This window comes from Fusarium subglutinans (assembly GCF_013396075.1).
Source record: "Fusarium subglutinans strain NRRL 66333 chromosome Unknown NRRL66333_c0000134, whole genome shotgun sequence".
Classification (NCBI taxonomy): Eukaryota; Fungi; Ascomycota; class Sordariomycetes; order Hypocreales; family Nectriaceae; genus Fusarium; species Fusarium subglutinans.
In genome coordinates, this window is record NW_023502197.1 from 48,415 (window position 1) to 65,460 (window position 17,046).

A 17,046-nucleotide genomic window follows, 5' to 3' on the forward strand; every position below is an offset into this window, starting at 1 on the left:
ATGACTCAAGACGAGTACAACACTCGCGCACCTCACGAGGGCATGTCCCCAGGTCGTTACGCAGCCACAAGATTCTCCTCGCTCAAACCTCCCATGCACAATGTCCCGAATCCCATAAAACTCGTGCGCATGCTCAACTCCCAGCAATGGGCATTCTTCTTTGTCGCCTTTGCAGCTTGGGTGCGTTCTCCTTGCAATTGAACCATGCATGCTACCAATAACTGACCCATGATGTACAGACCTGGGACGCATTCGATTTCTTCTCCGTATCTCTCACCGTTACAAGTCTTGCCAAAACCTTTGACAAATCCAAGACCGACATCACATGGGGTATCACTCTCGTTCTCATGTTCCGATCCGTTGGCTCTATCGCCTTCGGTATCGCGAGTGATCGGTACGGTCGAAAGTGGCCCTTCGTGGTCAACAACCTTCTCTTCATTGTTCTTGAACTTGTGAGTACCTACAGCCCTACAGACACCCCTGTCACATTGATGATTGGGGGCTTGGCGAGGCCGATGCCAAGAGATCTACGAGATATGTCCGAACAGTCGCTGACGGAATATCATTCATTGTAGGGCACTGGTTTCTGTCAAACCTACCAGCAGTTTCTAGCTTGCAGAGCCCTTTTTGGCGTTGCCATGGGTGGTCTCTATGGTAATGCTGCCGCCACTGCTCTCGAAGATTGTCCAGAGGAGGCACGTGGTCTTATGAGTGGTATGCTCCAGCAAGGTGTAAGTAGCAATATCCCGCTTCACTAAGGTCCATTATCTAATTGTTGCAGTATGCTTTCGGATACCTTCTCTGTGCTGCATTTGCACGCGGTCTCGTCGATACAACATCTCACGACTGGCGTCCTCTCTTCTGGTTCGGCGCTTGTCCCCCAGTGCTCTTCATCATCGCTCGTCTGATGCTCCCCGAGACACAAGCCTACCAGGAACGCCAACGCGCACGAGAAGTTGCTGGAGCCGATGGAAAAGGAAAGGTTTTCATCAAAGAAGGCAAAGTCGCTCTCAAGCACCATTGGCTTCTGCTGGTCTATCTCGTCCTTCTCATGGCCGGCTTCAACTTCATGAGCCATGGCAGCCAGGACTTGTATCCTACCATGTTGGAGAACCAGCTCAACTTTTCCAAGAACAAGGTCACTGTCACCCAGGTTGTGGCTAACCTAGGAGCTATGCTTGGTGGCACTGTCGTCGGTTTCAGCAGTCAATCTATCGGTCGACGAATTAGCATCATCGCTTGTTGCATCGTTGGTGGCGCCCTGCTCTATCCCTATACTTTTGTCCGCGACTCTTCAATCATTGCGGCTGCCTTTTTCCAGCAATTCTGTGTCCAGGGAGCATGGGGTGTCATTCCTATCCATCTGATGGAATTATCCCCCGGAGCTTTCCGTACTTTCGTCGTTGGCACATCCTACCAGCTCGGTAACCTTGTGTCTTCCGCTTCGTCGACCATCGAGGCTCGTCTCGGCGAGAACTTCCCACTCCCCGACAACGCTGAAGGCCAGACTCGCTACGACTACGGAAAAGTCATCTGCATCTTTATGGCCTGTGTGTACGTGTACGTCATTGTTCTGACGTTCATCGGTCCCGAGAACTTGAGGGGCAAGTTCGATGTTGCTCACGACTCTGACGCCAGGGAGGCCATGGGTGATGGGGCTATGGAGCAGGCTGCTGACCGTCATGAGCATTACGACGAGGAAACCGGTAGAATCAGCAGTGAGAAGCCTGAGGTTGCCCATCTGCGGGATTAGACGTGGTCGATTGTCCGGCAGAAGTGGTGACTGGTTGAGGTGTTCTGCAATGACGACTGAGGTGCAATTTTGCACGTATATAGTTCTTGATGTTAGTCCAGAGATAAGCTAGTCATTAAATTCATGAAATATCCCAAAGCTTCGTTGTGCTTGATCTCATGTGCCGCCGGATCGTCGGTGATGATTCCTCATGACTCTGAGCATTCCCCGCATCGGTGGAGCGGATGTCGGTAGTATAAGTGCATGCCAAGAGTTGATGACCATTTCCCCAGAGAATCTGTTGATCTAATTCGTTTCGGACTTCTTAGCTAATTCCTCCGCCTTTTCCTGAATCAATCATGGTACGTAAAATGTCTGGGGAACCTGTTATCCGGATACATACGTATTTCCCCACTCTCCAAACGCGGATCCGACGATAGTTGCATTCTGAACGAACATGTTGATTCCAAACTTGATCCTGCTGACCTAGTCTGTAAAGAGTTTCATCAATGTCGTTGGTGTCAAGAACTCACACGAATCCTCCGGAGAAAGGGAGTTCGCTTCCTTACCCTCAAGCCTCTGACATAGCTCCAACGCAAAGGGAGATATTTTTCGTAGAATAGCTCTCCACTTGGCGATGCAGGTAGCAATTTAATCAAACTAGCTCCCGCTCTTGCTTAAACGACTAGGACAGTCTTGGGAATCATTACTCACTGATCCCCATTCATTGTGCGGGGATCTATTCAGGTATATATATCCCATGTCCGAGAACCTTGAGAGCTTCTTCACTCCACAGATTGTCTCATAGACACCTTGATAACTCACGCTTTCCCAAAGATACTCTAGCTTTGTGCTTAATTCGTTATTCACTGATCATCATCAATGGCTCTCACTGGTAGCTGCATGTGTGGTGCCATCGCTTACAAGAGCGACAGTAAGTTCCTTGAACCAATCATATAATACGGATTCATCTAACTAGATAGGCGACGCTGCTATTACGGCTCTGTGCCACTGCCTCGATTGCCAGAAGTGGACTGGCGGTGCCTTTACTTCCAATGCTGTTGTCGCTGAGGGCGACTTTTCAGTCACTAAGGGTACTGCTTTTAGCCAATTTTCTCTACCAAGCAGACACTAATGTATTCCAGGTTCTCCCAAGCAATATGATGTCACCGGCGCCTCGGGCAAGATAAACCACCACTTCTTCTGTGGTGACTGTGGTTCCAGCCTGTACACTCGCCTCGACGTCATGCCTGGCAATATCATCATCAAGGCTGGTGGTCTTGACAACGGCAAAGCCAACCTCGACAACAAGATCAATGTCGAGTTTTACTGCCGTGATCGCGTTAGCTACCTGCAGGCTGCTGAGGGAGCCAAGCAGGAGCACCTCTTTGGCTAAGATTGGATGTTGTAGGAGATGGACGTGGTCGTATGTGTGATTGCGAAGCTAGGTGTATAGTATAGCGTTGAATAGTAATGTTGTTGTTCTCCAGGAATTTGTCCCTAGTTTCGTAATTATGAGGCAGTTCATATGAACAGCACCGCAACAAGGTATTTGCAAAAACGTTGCCTCCCCTCTCGCTCGTTGCATCTGCCAGATAAGGCAGTTCGTCTGCTAACCTTCAGTCGGGTACCACCAGGTAAGATTACGTCCTAAAAGGTCAACACGCGTCGGGCGGTTCTCTTCTGCGTTGTAGTGCTCCTCACACTCTGGTCCATAGCACCCGGCTCCCCATGGACAGCGCCTCGAGCCGAGTAGACTACCGGGCTGTCGGCGAGCCTTGCCAACATAATTTCCCTCTGGTTGTACGAGGCCATCTGGACACATCCAGCGCTGCCGTACGAGCCCCGGCTTCTGGGTTCGGCATCTTGGTTCATTCCAAGTACTCCGTTCTGCGGCAAGTCTCCACTTCCAATCGTAAGGCGATCGACAAGAACCAAGCTGTTGGTAACTCGCGACCTCTATGTGCCAGCCTTGCCTCTGGTGACTCCCCCAGCGTATAGTTATGGAGTAATCAGTAAAGCAGATGGGGCACGACCCTAGTGAGTTATCACAGGACTTGAAACCCCTTGATAGTTCTACCAGTTCTGGTAAGGTATAAAGACCGATGCGTGCATACCAGTCGTCGTGGCGTTGAATATTGTTGCTAACATGAAGGCATATAGGAAGGTAAAGGTGGTCAAGGAGTTCCTGCACTCCTAGGTATTCGGGAAACCATATCACCAGAGTTCTTTGGAGGAATAGTTCATCTTGAATTATGCGAGCAATGGATGTCCATTGTTCTGTGCCACCCTTGTATGGAAAGATATCTCCGTGGCGGTTGAGCGTATCGAGGGAGAGTCCGTGGGCAGGGCCGTTGAAATGGCGATTCATGATAAGTCGCGCCTCGGGATATGTTATCATCAAGCCAGAGCCGGTCCACAGATAAAAGTGGAAGTGGTACACACAGTTCTTTCTACAACGCCATTTATAGCACTTGCAAGGGTCAATGTACCCTCGTTGGTCGCGTTGGTGAAGCTTGGTACAGATATGACAAAAGTACGAGCTGGCGCAATCCTTTTCCAGTATCTGCAGGAAGTCTTCCAAATCTGCTGCTTCGAGTTTGACATTGCGGGTGAAGCTTGAAAGAAGAATGTGGTAGGGCTGACAGGTGAGGCTGAGTGAGATCAACGAGATATCGGAGAGGTGCTCGGCGATCTCTAGGATGATCTCAGGGGGGAGGCAAATGAGATTTCCACGGGGATCTTTCAGAATGGTTTTCCGTCGAAGACGATTGAAGAAACGTCTGAAATGACTGCCCATGTTTATATTCGAGGGTCAAGTCGGCTGGCTCAAACCGAAAACCATCAGAAACAGGGGAAAGGGGAGATATATATAGATAACTTGTCGGTGGTAGCTTAGAGTTTTCATAACCTGTCCCAGTGGGATTAGATACAAGCTTAACACGCCACAGCAGCAGATTTGCTTCATTCTGTTTTACTTGGCTTTATTAACGGCAAATTATCGCTGTGCTTCTGATTGGAGTTTCCAGCAAAGAGACAACTACTTCACGAGATAGATATATGCTGACAGTAAGGTGGTCACTAATACGGCCTGGCTCATCCAAATCTGCCGCTACTGTATAAGCACATACATATCCTTGATCCTAAATAAAGGAAATATTTAGACCAATCTAGATGAGTTTAGCATACTTTCAATATAAAAAGCCTAAATTCTACGTACCACGTTATATCCTGCAACTCTCTGCGTCACATGAGCTCACAACGGCGGTGTATGGATCATATATATCACGGACACTCCGTAGTGGCTGTTTCTCTGGAGATTGGCTTACAGGGGCAGGATGTCTTATCTCAGATTCCTCCATCCTTCTTCAATTTGGGTCTCTATAAGAATTCTTCTTTTAGTCTTAATTATCAGCACCTCATCAACACCCACGCAGAGATTGTTTATATACTCCGTAATCGGCCATTGACACGCACGTCACTGATTGCTGACTTGACGTGGTACAGTACAAGCCAAGAGTGGGGCATTCTCAGCTACCTTACCTTACTCCGCAAGTTTAATATTAGGGCGATCTCCCGAAGACCAGCAGCAACGCAACCGTCAAACATCCACGTCCATCTACGTGAACACGCCCTTTTTATTTATTTTGAGTTACAAGGACGCCTCATTTTATACTTCTTGGCTTGTTCAAGATGGGGCCATCACAGTCCACACACAAGTCAGATGACTCTCTCGGACAAGAATTTATTCTCCCGCCCTTCACTCGTGACGTTACTACCACTAAGCCAGAGGCCAAGAGATGGGTCCAAGATGGCATCGTTTGGTGCTACGCCTTCAACCATGCTGAAGGAGAGCGCTGTTTTGAAAGGGCCATTGAAATCGACCCCGAATGCTGCCTCGCATATTGGGGCCTTGCCTTTGCTCTTGGTCCCAACTACAACAAGCCATGGAAAGCATTCGACCGGAACGATCTCAAGCACACCACTTTAAAAGGTCTTGAGGCCTGCAAAAATGCCGAATCTCTAGCCTCAAAAGCGAGCCCCGTTGAACGAGCCCTTGCTGGTGCCATTCGACATCGCTATCCCAAAGATGAGAACGACACGAACCATGCCAGGAGTTGGAACAGTGCCTACGCGGAAGCCATGAGACCTGTTTATGAAGAGTTCAAGGACGATCTCGATATAGCAACCCTGTACACCGATGCACTCATGAATCTCACACCATGGGCACTGTGGGACGTCCGAACAGGGAAGCCTGCGCCTGGTTCTGAGGTCCTCGAGATTCAACAAGTTCTTGAAAGAGGCATAGCTCAGGAGGGCGGGTATGAACATATCGGACTCTTGCACGCCTACATCCACGTCACCGAGATGTCGACCGAGCCTGAAAAGGGTCTCGTTGCAGCCGAACATCTTCGCAGATTGGCGAATGAAGCAGGCCACCTAGCTCACATGCCTTCGCATCTGGACATCCTCATCGGAGACTATCGACGTGCCATCTCTGCTAATGCAAAGGCTGTGATGGCTGATGAGAAATTTGTATCCCTTCGGGGTGGTGGCGACTTCTACACCATATATCGCATGCATGACTACCACTCACTCATCTACGCCGCCATGTTTGCTGGCCAGTACGGTGTCTCGATCAAGGCAGTGAACCAAATGGAAGTGGCCATTCCAGACCAAGATCTACGAATTGAGTCGCCCCCAATGGCGGACTGGCTGGAGACTTTCAGATCAGTTCGTCCACATATCCTGATCCGCTTTGGAAAATGGGAGGAAATCATTGACATGCCACTTCCCACGGACCAGGAACTGCTCTGCGTGACCACCGCGACGATTCACTATGCCAAAGGTGTTGCCTATGCGGCGCTGGGAAATGTCGAAGAGTCAGCTAAGCAGCGAGAACTCTTCATTGCTGCCAAAGCTCGGGTGCCACCGACTCGGACACAGTACCCTAATAAGTGCCTTGATGTCCTGGCTGTGGCCGAAGCCATGCTTGATGGCGAACTTGAGTACCGACGAGGCAACATTGAGCTTGCCTTTGAGCATCTTCAAAAGTCAATCGATCTCGATGATGGTCTGCGATACGCTGAGCCGTGGGCATGGATGCAACCCGCCCGTCACGCGTACGCCGCCCTCCTCATGGAACAAGGCCGCATCGAAGAAGCTGCTGAAGTATATCGCACCGACCTCGGTTTGAATAACAAGCTATTCAGGGCAAGGCATCACCCTAACAACGTTTGGGCCCTCCACGGCTATCACGAGTGTGCAGTGAAGCTGGGACTTGATGGCGAGGCGCGGATCGTAAAGCAGCAGCTTAAGACGGCCATGGCTTTTGTGGATGTGCCTATCGAGTCGTCGTGTTATTGCAGACGGGATGTTGAGAATCCTGTAGGATGTTGCCGTTTGTGATTAAATTGCATAGATGACTAGATTATTATGAAGACATGGCGATAGTTTGTTAGATAGCCTAGACTCTTATTTAATGATTTGATTCACACGACTTTTGGGAATGATTATCTGCGGTCCATGATGGGTTGAGCGTCATTCAGATGAGAGATTCGTCAATAATGATACATGAAGGGGCAAGAAAATTTTGTTCTTAATAATAAATAGAGATAATTATTACGAAACTTGTCAAAGACCGCCCTAAGTTTATGATAATTTACCTAAATCCTTTTGTTATGTAGGATTGAGGTCCTAAGGTTTCCTGCTACCCATGGCTATCTGATCCTTGAAAGTATCAGAATCCGTGAAATGAGCCAAAGATCAATTTAAATACTTGATTAATCTGGTGCCGCTTGAGTATCTAGGGGAACGTTGGCTCACATTGCTTATCGCATTGTATTGTACGCATGTTGGATTGAAGCAAACCCCACAATCTTGGAATGACTCCAATATTATAGCCAACATCCATCCACTTGCCTCCTCCATCCAACAACATAACCAACTAATGACTCGGATCTGATGTGAAGATGCCACGTCCTACCAAGAAAGGAATTTGGTAAGATTAATCGCCACGGCAAAGCACCGCCAGCTGACAGAGATGAAGCAATACTTGCCGTCGTCGCAAACTAAAGTGTAAGAGTGATACTACTTCCAAGACCTTGTTCTAATGCGTTTAGCAGGCAATCAAGCACTTCCCATCTGTGGACAATGCACAACGAGCGGCCTTTACTGCGATAGATCAGAGAAACCAACACGCTTCAGTCTGTCATCTCACTCCTTCTGAGGTACTTAGCTGACTGCTCAGCAAGTCCACCACCAAGAATTGCCCAATCCTGACTCTCCACAAACAGCTCTACAAGACCAAAACATAGCGCGCCTCTTCCATTCTTACACCTCCAATATCTCGGAATGGTATGATCTCAGTGACTCAGCATGCTCCTTTGGCCTTGAAGTTCCGTCTATCGCCCTAGACGAGCCTCTTCTCTTCTGTGCTGTCATCGCACTCTCTTCAATGCATGCGTGTAAAACATCAGCTCCAAGTTTCCGCAAAGTCGCTGAATTCTACCATCATCGCTGTGTCCAATTTCTCATCGCGCTGGACGCAGGCGATGAACTTATCGGCCGAGGGGTGGCGCTCGCAGCGACTTGTCTTTTGCGCTCTTATGAGATCCTTGATGGCGACGTTGACCCCAACATGCATCTTCGTGGTGCTTACTCAATGGCTTCGCTCCATGATGTGCTCTCAGGTATTCCACAAGCGGGTTTGTTAGGTGCGGGTTTCTGGAACTATCTCAGGGAGGACATTACGTTCAGCCTATTTGAGGAGTGTCCATTAAAGATGGACCTGGAGAGCACACCATTGACCATTCAGCATACCTCTGACCAAGATTATCTCAATTCTATTACTTTGATCCTGGGCAAGATAATCAATATGTCTTTCAGACAAGACACTGATGGACTTCAGTGGGACTATATAATGGAAGACCTCAAGCGCTGGCGCGATTCTTGTCCCCCTCACATGAAGCCGTACTCAAGACTGCAGGGTGATATTATCACATCTCATCTACTTCCCGCAATATGGTTCCTACAGCCTTGTCATGGTGAGCTAAGTCCTTCCCCTCCCCAAAAAAGCCAAGTCTCTAATGCGAAATAGCCGCGATACTTCACTATTACCTCGTGGCCATGACAATAGTCTGCATCTACACTTCTCCAAAAAGCCTAGAGGACCTAGGCGGTCTTCAGCTTCCTCAACTCGAAGCTCAGTCCAAAGAACAGTTTCTCGAGAACTTTGCCCTTGAGATATGCGGTATTGCTTTCACTGCCAAGGTGCCATCAGTTCTGGTAAATGCATTCGGGCCAATAGCTTTTTGTAAGTAATACTATCCCGTCTACGCCATGAAATCCAACGTTTGAATAGGCGCAAGATTTATCAAAGGCGAGGCGTCACAGCAAGAGCTGATTCGGCAACTACTCGCATGTAAATCAACAATAGGATGGCCAGTTGAACGACTCGTTGGTGATCTAAAAGGGTCCTGGGGGATGGGCCAAGATTAGAGTGGCAATACCGTAGCCACTTGGCCTTTTACCACCGCCAAAGCCACGGCAAAATGTTACATGAAGCAATCTCATTGACAAGTCTCCTCACGACAAGCTGTTGTATCGTGGCGGCCAAGAATCCATTCCAGTGGGGAAAGGTTTCCCGAGCTCGGAAAACCCACATCACCAAGTTTACTCATTACGAGTATAAATGAGAAGGTCTTTCCACTCCCCGGAATATCAATAACAGGTCTTCAGATTCATTCTAAATATTCTAAATTCCATCAAATATTATTACCAAGGTCTTCATCATGTTCCGCACCCAAAGGCTCTCCTCGGCTTTGGCGAAACATGCACGCACCTTTGCAACAATGACACAACCTCCACGGGTCGGAGTTGTTCGACCTTCAGCTCAAGAATTAAAGAATCGGACTCTTGACTCCAGAAATCTTGAGAAAGCTGTGCGACACATGCACAGAGATGGTTTGGTTGTTGTAGAAGATGTTGTCCCTCACGAGGACATCGACATCCTCAATGAGAAGATGATTGAGGATGCTCATACCCTACAGGCTCGAGGTGACAAGGGCCCTTTCAACTATAACAAGGGAAACATTCAGCAAGATGCCCCCCCTGTTTCTGAATACTTTAGCCCTTCTATCTTCACAAGTCAGTATACCTCTCCGAATTTGTCCTACCTCACTCAATTGACTTACATCTCTCAGACCCAATTGCCACACAAATCACCACTGCCATGATGGGCCCTCGGCCAAAGTGGACGTTCTGCTCTGCTAATTCTGCAATGGCAACTCTCCCTGGAGGAACTCCTCAGCGCCAGCCCGTGCATTCAGACGCGGACTTTGCACATCCAGACCATCCCTTTGCCCTTGTCGTGAACATTCCTCTGGTCACAACTAAACCAGAGAATGGATCCACAGAGATCTGGCTTGGCACCCACAATGGGTTTGGTCTCGATGCACAAGAAGGTGCACATGGCGAGAGAGCCAGCGGTCGTATCAGAGAAGAACTCCTGCGAAAACGGCAAAAGATCTCACCGCCCCTGCAGCCCGTCATCAAGAAAGGCAGCATCGTCGTGCGCGATCTCAGACTCTGGCATGCTGGCATGCCTAATACTACTCAACAGACTAGGGTGATGCTCGCCATGATCCACTTTGCGCCGTGGTTCAGGAACAGAATGAGACTCGAGCTGGGCGAAGATATAAAGCCTATTCTAGAAGGTCTAGAAAAAGAGGGAAAGCTGGGGTTGGATGTGCCAGTGGATTGGGCGAGTAGGGAGGCTGTGCTTGAGGGTTATCTGAACCGAGGATTCGGGAATAGCTATGATTTTAGCCAAGAAGCCTGAAAGCTTGGCATATAAGCTTATTTTAGGATCTAAACTCAGAAAATGATATGTAGTATTGCATATGCTTTAGTCCATTATCACTTAGGAAAACGCCATAAAGTTGAAAGTTACCAAGTATTCATCGTATTCGCAAGATAAATCTAAAAAATAATTGCTACAACACCTAAACTCCATTCCCCATCATGAACAACCATCATTAGTCAGAATCGCTGCTGCTGGAGCTACTGTCCATGCCGCGGGACTTGTGCTTCTTGTCCTTCTTGTGTTTCTTGTCCTTCTTGCCCTTCTTGAACTTGTTCTCGAGCACATTGGCACCGATGGCACCAGCAGCAGCAGCTCCGAGACTGCCTAGAAGTCCACCACCGGCTGTGTGCGCAGCCCAAGCAGCGGCACCTCCACCGACGAGAGTAGCTCCTAGACCACGATCACCGTCGGGGCCAGGCTGGCCTGGAGGGTATTGTCCAGGAGCGCCTCCCTGAGGATAAGCAGGGGCGCCATACTGAGGGTTGTTGTGCTGTTGTTGAGGATAGGACGATGAGCCGCGCTGGTCGTAGGTGGGCTGTTGGCCGTACTGCTGCTGGGGAGGGGCTTGCGAGCCGTAGCTGGGCTGAGGCGAGTGGGAGGAATATTGAGGCTGCTGCTGGCTGTAGCCATAACCCTGAGGTTGTTGTTGCTGGGAGTACTGCTGCTGGAATGTTGTTAGTGGTGGCATACAAGCGTTGAGATGAGGGACATACCTGTTGGGGATAGCCGCCCTGCTGAGGATAGCCTTGAGGTTGGCCATAGTTCTGTTGCTGAGGATAACCACCCTGTTGGCCGTAGCCACTGTTACCATTGCCGTAATAATCGTTGGCGGACATGCTGGTTCTGTAGGTTATAGGTTATAGGTACTAGGTAGAGAATAAATCGATGAGAAAGTGATCAATAGGATCGTTTGAGTGACGAGTAGATAGGTAACTAGGTAGACGAGATGATGATGGATGGAAACCCAAAACGACAGCTCCTCCCCCCGCCTTTTAAATACCACGATCGCTCCATGTCTCCCGTTACAGCAGACGAGCAGCTTTGGCTTAGCTTGTGATTAAATCCGCCTTAGCTGACAAAAAGCCGACAAGGCTTCTTCATGTCGCAGACCACTCAGTACAGTAGGACTGTAGGACCAGGTAGGCGCAGTTCACAGCCGCACACACACACAAGCCTGTAAGCTCAAACTAACCGCTAACGGTGCAGGGCTGAACCACTAATATCGTCGAGTGACATGCTGTGCACCGTTTGTGGGGTTATCGGGTCCCCCGAGTCCGAACCTGGGACACGCTGAGCCACAATCTCTGCTGCAATTGATCGGCAGGGTCTTGTTCTGTGCATGGAACATGAACATGATATGAGGCAGAATATCGAGATGCTCAACAGATGCAGTACAAATCAACCAATAAGCAAAGAAATTAAACATTATTAAGCTATCATCGCAAAGCGGAAACTAAGATACCTTAGTCTAGGTCTACCTTAGGCTATCTCGTTAAAGCCACGCTGCACTTGGTCGCATATCTCCTCCACTATCTTGTCCTCTGCCGCCTCATCACCAAGCCCCAATGCTCCGGGCTGCCACGTAACCGTGTACACCAGATCGCCATTCTTTACAGAGGCGATATTGAAACAAATGGGGCAGCCTCCAACGTGACCAGGCTGCGCAAAGGTCATTTTCGACACCTTGACCTTGTCGTTATTCGCGTTGTCGCCATCAAAGACCCCAACATTGCTGAACTCGTATGACGAATCCCGCTTCTTGCCAATCTTACCGAGGGTCCATTTTCTTATACTCGGGACATATCGAAGCAGGCCAATGGCGTTATCTTCGAGTTTCGTGGAAGTCATGGCGAACTCCTTGGTAGCTTCAGCAGCTGATGCCCACTCTTGTTCAGTCAAAGGACCTGTCGCAGCGCTGCGAGGATGAATAGTGTAGGAGCCCGATACAATATCACTCGCCACGTCATTGGACATGCCGATTGATCTTCGCATATTTATAGCTGTTTGCGCCACGAAGTTGGTGACGTTGTTGTCCTGGACTGCCTTGCTCAGTGCGCGGGTGATGAGCTGGTGCATGACTCCTGACAACCTCGCATCACGAGTCCGCGCAAGCTGTATAACCTTGTTCACCTGCGATGCCTCGACCTGTCGAATTTTGAGTTTGTTGTGATATGTCTCAGGGTTGAAGAAGATGGGCGCTGCTGTCCATGTACCTTCGTCGACATAGGACGCCGAGACACGTAGGCCAAATAATCGGACAAGAAAGTATGGCATGTACTCAGCGAGAACTGGCGCCAGTAGAAATGACCACGAGATTGGAAGTCTTTCCGCCGTGTCGAATGGTTCAGGGAGAGGTTTGTCTGTTGGAGCAACGATCGGTGATGGTTCTGTTGCAGGTGTTTCCCTCAGTCCTGCGAGAAACGTCTTGTGGAAAGCAACGCCCGTGATGCCATCGCCAATGGTGTGAGAGAAGGAGAATGCAACATGGCATTGAGACAGGCTGAGGGGAAGAATTACGATCCTCCATGGTGGAATCCCAGCGACAAAGGGACGGTCTATCTCTATTTCCATAGATCTTGCAATAGCTTCCAGTGAGTCTGTCTCGTCATTTTTGTCCTCAACAAAGCTGATGTGCTCCTCGACATTGATACTAGCCACCCGCTCATAGAAGCCCTTGTCGGTGTTCCTGTCCCCAACAGTAACGCAGAAGAAGGGATGTTCTTCAATGCAGCGTTTCAACGCGTGGAAGTAGGTCAAAGGAGACTTGACGTTGACCCCATCGGCAAAGCCATAGACTGCACCAATGACGACTGCGTTATAGTACCCAACATCCTCACGGGCGATAGTCCGCATCTCATTTGGACCTATCAAGCATCAGAGGAGGCTGCAGTATGGCTGCTGGTAGTGGAGGGTTACATACTCGCGTATCTTAGAAACTCTGTTTTCGCTGGCATGATGAGATATGGTTTTACTAACGATGGATGACCCAAGTGTGCTATTTCCACCGAACTCTGGGAGGTTTACTCTTATCAAGCAAGAGCCTTTGTTGACTCTTGCTGAAAGTGTCAGACGGCCTTGAAACGGATTTACTGGTGATCTGAGGCAATTGATTGGACGTCGGCGGCCTCTCGCGGAAATTAGATGTGGGCCGGTTTACGATCCTTCGATACGGGGAAACCCATTCCCCGAGAACCCGACACTATCTCATTAAGAAGTTATGATATTTGTTCAACTTGTGTAGATATTCAACCGTTCTTCTAGCTAGTTTACTCGATCCTCTAGAATAAGAAACGGCCACTCTCTTGGCAACTGGGGGGCGTCAGCCCGACAAGCATCACGGCAGCTTTCATCTGTATGAGGTCGGAGCAACTCTCGTCCGCTATTACAGGCAACTGAAACCTTTGATAAACAAATTGCGAGCTCAGGAACTGCCAGTCTAGATTTGACGCGTATTCCTGGTTCTATCTTGCACAAAGCCAGCGTTGTATTCGCTCAGACGGCAACAACATCCGATGTCTACAGCCCTGAGTTGACGCTCTCTAGGCAACGGGATTATGTGGCGGCCTCTTTAAGTTAACATCTTGCAAGGAAGTACCGCCCGGACATTTTTGCAGGAAGACCATGTCCAAAGACTAGGTATATTGTGCTTAAGTTGCGAGAACAGCTTGTTGTGGCTTGATACTTATAGCTTAAATAAGGCTTGAGTTGATTTTCCCAATGTGTTCTTGCCTTGATATCTCGTGGAAGTAATTTCTCCGATTTCCTTTTCCTTGAAATATTGTTATTCCATGGCTCTGATGTGAACTGAGAAGGAATTGAAGTGATAGAAGCACAACGGGACTTTTTACGGAAACGCAGCGACAGGGCCTTACCCGCTCTATATATGCTAGATTCCTCAACTATACGTTTAGCAACTATCTCATCACTGAACTCTGCCACCGACGTTTCAAAATCATAGAAAACTCAGATCTAAATGGTACTATTCCCCTAAAAATGCTCAATTAAACATAAATTGCTTAACGCATCCAACTTCTAATATGCATTTCTTACCAGCCTTTGTTGAGCATGTTGTGCTGATCGGCATACTGGGCTTTTCACTAGAATACCTTTGACGTAATGAAGAGTCTTGAAAGTGACTATATATTGGGTTGTAACGGTCACTTTCTCCCTCGCTACTTGAAAGTGCAATTCTTACACGTCTTTCTACATGGATTCGAGCAGAACTCTGGTTATCACGGTGTTGCGAACGATATGCTGCTGAATTCTACCTCAGTGTAAACTCAAACATCTTTGATATATCACTTAGAACCCATGATCATGTCTAGTCAGAGTTTCAAGTCCATGGTCAAATAGATCAACTTACGAAGTGTGAGAAGAGGGCTATCAGATGGGGCGGAGGCATATGAAGTTGTCAACAACGTGTCTCCCCGATACATTTCACATCCCACTCGGCAAGGGTCTGTATGCGGGAATAAACATCGCAGCTTATAAATAAGGGTCCAGCCTGGATTGTCGGATCTTGACATCGTCCTCCACTAATAAGGATTGGCTGATCGAACGACACACCCTTCATGGATAGTCCACATCTGAACAAATATGGACCGATCAGCTCACAGAGATGGACTCTCTAGACTCTCCAGATAAGGCTTTCGATAAATGCATCCAATGAGGTGCTCAAGAATCCTCATTGCATCGAATTCGGGTACATCGACCCGTCGGTGGTGGCCGCAGGTGTCATTATGGTGGACCTGTTTCAATCTGACGCCATCATAGACCCTGTCACATAAGAGGATAAGGATTCAAACCGGAGGGGAAGTGAGCGGGGAACCTTGGGGAATATCTAAAGAGCCAGAGGGCTAATGATGCTGGGAATAGAGTTAGGATATCGACTGGACAAGTTGTTAATTATCATAGTGGGTCAGGATAGGCACGAAGACTTATTTCAGCTACAAACATATTTTTACCGCGTCTTGGACTATATATGAAATCCAAATAGAATTGATCTTTTCAAAGTTATCCTAATCTCTCAGTCAAAGGTTACAGTTGATCTGATTAGCCGAGATCGGGGTGGGTGCGAAGGCGTGATCATCAACTATCTGTCGCAATATTTCGCCATACTCGATATTAATAATGAAACTCGACTAGCACGCATATACAACGGGTCTAAAACAACTTCGAGGTAACGTTAGTAGTGATATAAGATCTTAAGATATCTCTTGCATTTCAGCTTCGTTATTTCTAATCAGATAGTATCTTATGATCAAACGCCAAAATGCCTACAGAATTCATCAGCCTAACTTTCCCTAACCCCTCTACGGAGCTCAACCCCATTCCCGGTGCTGGGATTGATCCCGAGTTCCTTGTCCGGTATGCCCGGAATCTTGATGATTACGAGTTCAACTACACTCTGATCCCCTATCACTCCTCTTCCTTTGATCCTTTCACCATTGGTGCCACTATCCTAGCTGTTACCAAGCAAATCAAGATTGTCATTGCTCTTCGCCCCAATACCCTCTACCCTACCGTCGCAGCCAAGGCTCTCGCTACACTTGACCAGCTTGGCAAGGGCCGAGTTGTTGTCCACTTCATTGCTGGTGGAGATGACACCGAGCAAGCCCGTGAGGGTGATTTCTTGAACAAGTCTGAGCGATATGCTCGCCAGGAGGAGTACATCAAGATTCTCCGACGGGCGTGGGCTTCCCCTGAGCCTTTCGACTGGGAGGGCAAGTACTATACTTTCAAAAACTTTTCCAACCAAGTCCGTCCTACAAATGGTCACATCGACGTCTCAGTAGGCGGTTCATCCGACGATGCCTACCGTATTGGTGGAGCCCTCGCCGATATCTTTGGTCTATGGGGCGAACCCCTTAAGGAAACCAAGGAGCAGATCGATCGTATCTACGCCGAGGCTGAGAAGGCCGGCCGTAAAGATCGCCCTCGCATCTGGGTTACCTTCCGACCTATCACCGGCGATACAGAAGAGATCGCTTGGGCCAAGGCTCACCGAACCCTAGAGCTCCTCAAGGAGAACCGACCCAAGGGCGTTGGCAAGGCTGCACCCAACGACAACCGCCCTCAGAACGTTGGATCCCAGCGTTTGCTAGATATCGCCAAGAAGGGTGAGGTCCAAGATCGTGCTCTTTGGTATCCTACCGTCACAGCCACCAATGCTCGGGGTGCATCTACAGCCCTGGTAGGCTCTCACCAGACTATCATTGATTCTATTCTTGACTATGTCGACCTTGGTGCCGAGCTTATCTCTATCCGTGGATACGATAACCTTAACGATGCCATCGATTATGGTCGATACATCCTGCCTGGCGTACGAGCTGCTTTGAAGGAGCGACAGAATGGCACAAGCGGTGCCAATGGCAGCAATGGAGCTACTAAGGAAGAAGTAAAGCAGGAGGTTAAGGAGGAGGCCAAGGTTGTCCCAGTTGCTGCGTAA

The 17,046-nt window shown here is 48.7% G+C and overlaps 7 protein-coding genes across 7 annotated transcripts; 4 read left to right on the forward strand and 3 right to left on the reverse strand.

Moving 5' to 3' along the window:
* Nucleotides 1-1,753, forward strand: FSUBG_9085 (major facilitator superfamily transporter; the record flags this gene model as incomplete). Its single annotated transcript, XM_036687560.1, has 4 exons — nucleotides 1-180; nucleotides 240-452; nucleotides 576-731; nucleotides 782-1,753. 4 exons carry the CDS (start codon nucleotides 1-3, stop codon nucleotides 1,751-1,753), a joined length of 1,521 nt encoding a protein of 506 aa, XP_036535402.1.
* An 861-nt stretch (nucleotides 1,754-2,614) lies between these two features.
* Nucleotides 2,615-3,128, forward strand: FSUBG_9086 (DUF636 domain protein; the record flags this gene model as incomplete). Its single annotated transcript, XM_036687561.1, has 3 exons — nucleotides 2,615-2,666; nucleotides 2,716-2,826; nucleotides 2,878-3,128. The coding sequence occupies 3 exons, from the start codon at nucleotides 2,615-2,617 to the stop codon at nucleotides 3,126-3,128; spliced, it is 414 nt and encodes a 137-aa protein (XP_036535403.1).
* A 216-nt stretch (nucleotides 3,129-3,344) lies between these two features.
* FSUBG_9087 (uncharacterized protein) lies at nucleotides 3,345-4,532 on the reverse strand (the record flags this gene model as incomplete). Its single annotated transcript, XM_036687562.1, has 1 exon — nucleotides 3,345-4,532. One exon carries the CDS (start codon nucleotides 4,530-4,532, stop codon nucleotides 3,345-3,347), a length of 1,188 nt encoding a protein of 395 aa, XP_036535404.1.
* Nucleotides 4,533-5,425: 893 nt separating this feature from the next.
* On the forward strand, nucleotides 5,426-10,574 carry FSUBG_9088 (TPR domain protein; the record flags this gene model as incomplete). Its single annotated transcript, XM_036687563.1, has 5 exons — nucleotides 5,426-7,120; nucleotides 7,971-8,778; nucleotides 8,832-9,019; nucleotides 9,517-9,880; nucleotides 9,937-10,574. The coding sequence occupies 5 exons, from the start codon at nucleotides 5,426-5,428 to the stop codon at nucleotides 10,572-10,574; spliced, it is 3,693 nt and encodes a 1,230-aa protein (XP_036535405.1).
* Nucleotides 10,575-10,770: 196 nt separating this feature from the next.
* Nucleotides 10,771-11,434, reverse strand: FSUBG_9089 (glutamine rich nitrogen starvation-induced; the record flags this gene model as incomplete). Its single annotated transcript, XM_036687564.1, has 2 exons — nucleotides 10,771-11,262; nucleotides 11,312-11,434. The coding sequence occupies 2 exons, from the start codon at nucleotides 11,432-11,434 to the stop codon at nucleotides 10,771-10,773; spliced, it is 615 nt and encodes a 204-aa protein (XP_036535406.1).
* A 643-nt stretch (nucleotides 11,435-12,077) lies between these two features.
* Nucleotides 12,078-13,552, reverse strand: FSUBG_9090 (l-amino acid oxidase; the record flags this gene model as incomplete). Its single annotated transcript, XM_036687566.1, has 2 exons — nucleotides 12,078-13,462; nucleotides 13,519-13,552. The coding sequence occupies 2 exons, from the start codon at nucleotides 13,550-13,552 to the stop codon at nucleotides 12,078-12,080; spliced, it is 1,419 nt and encodes a 472-aa protein (XP_036535407.1).
* Nucleotides 13,553-15,870: 2,318 nt separating this feature from the next.
* Nucleotides 15,871-17,046, forward strand: FSUBG_9091 (alkanesulfonate monooxygenase; the record flags this gene model as incomplete). Its single annotated transcript, XM_036687567.1, has 1 exon — nucleotides 15,871-17,046. One exon carries the CDS (start codon nucleotides 15,871-15,873, stop codon nucleotides 17,044-17,046), a length of 1,176 nt encoding a protein of 391 aa, XP_036535408.1.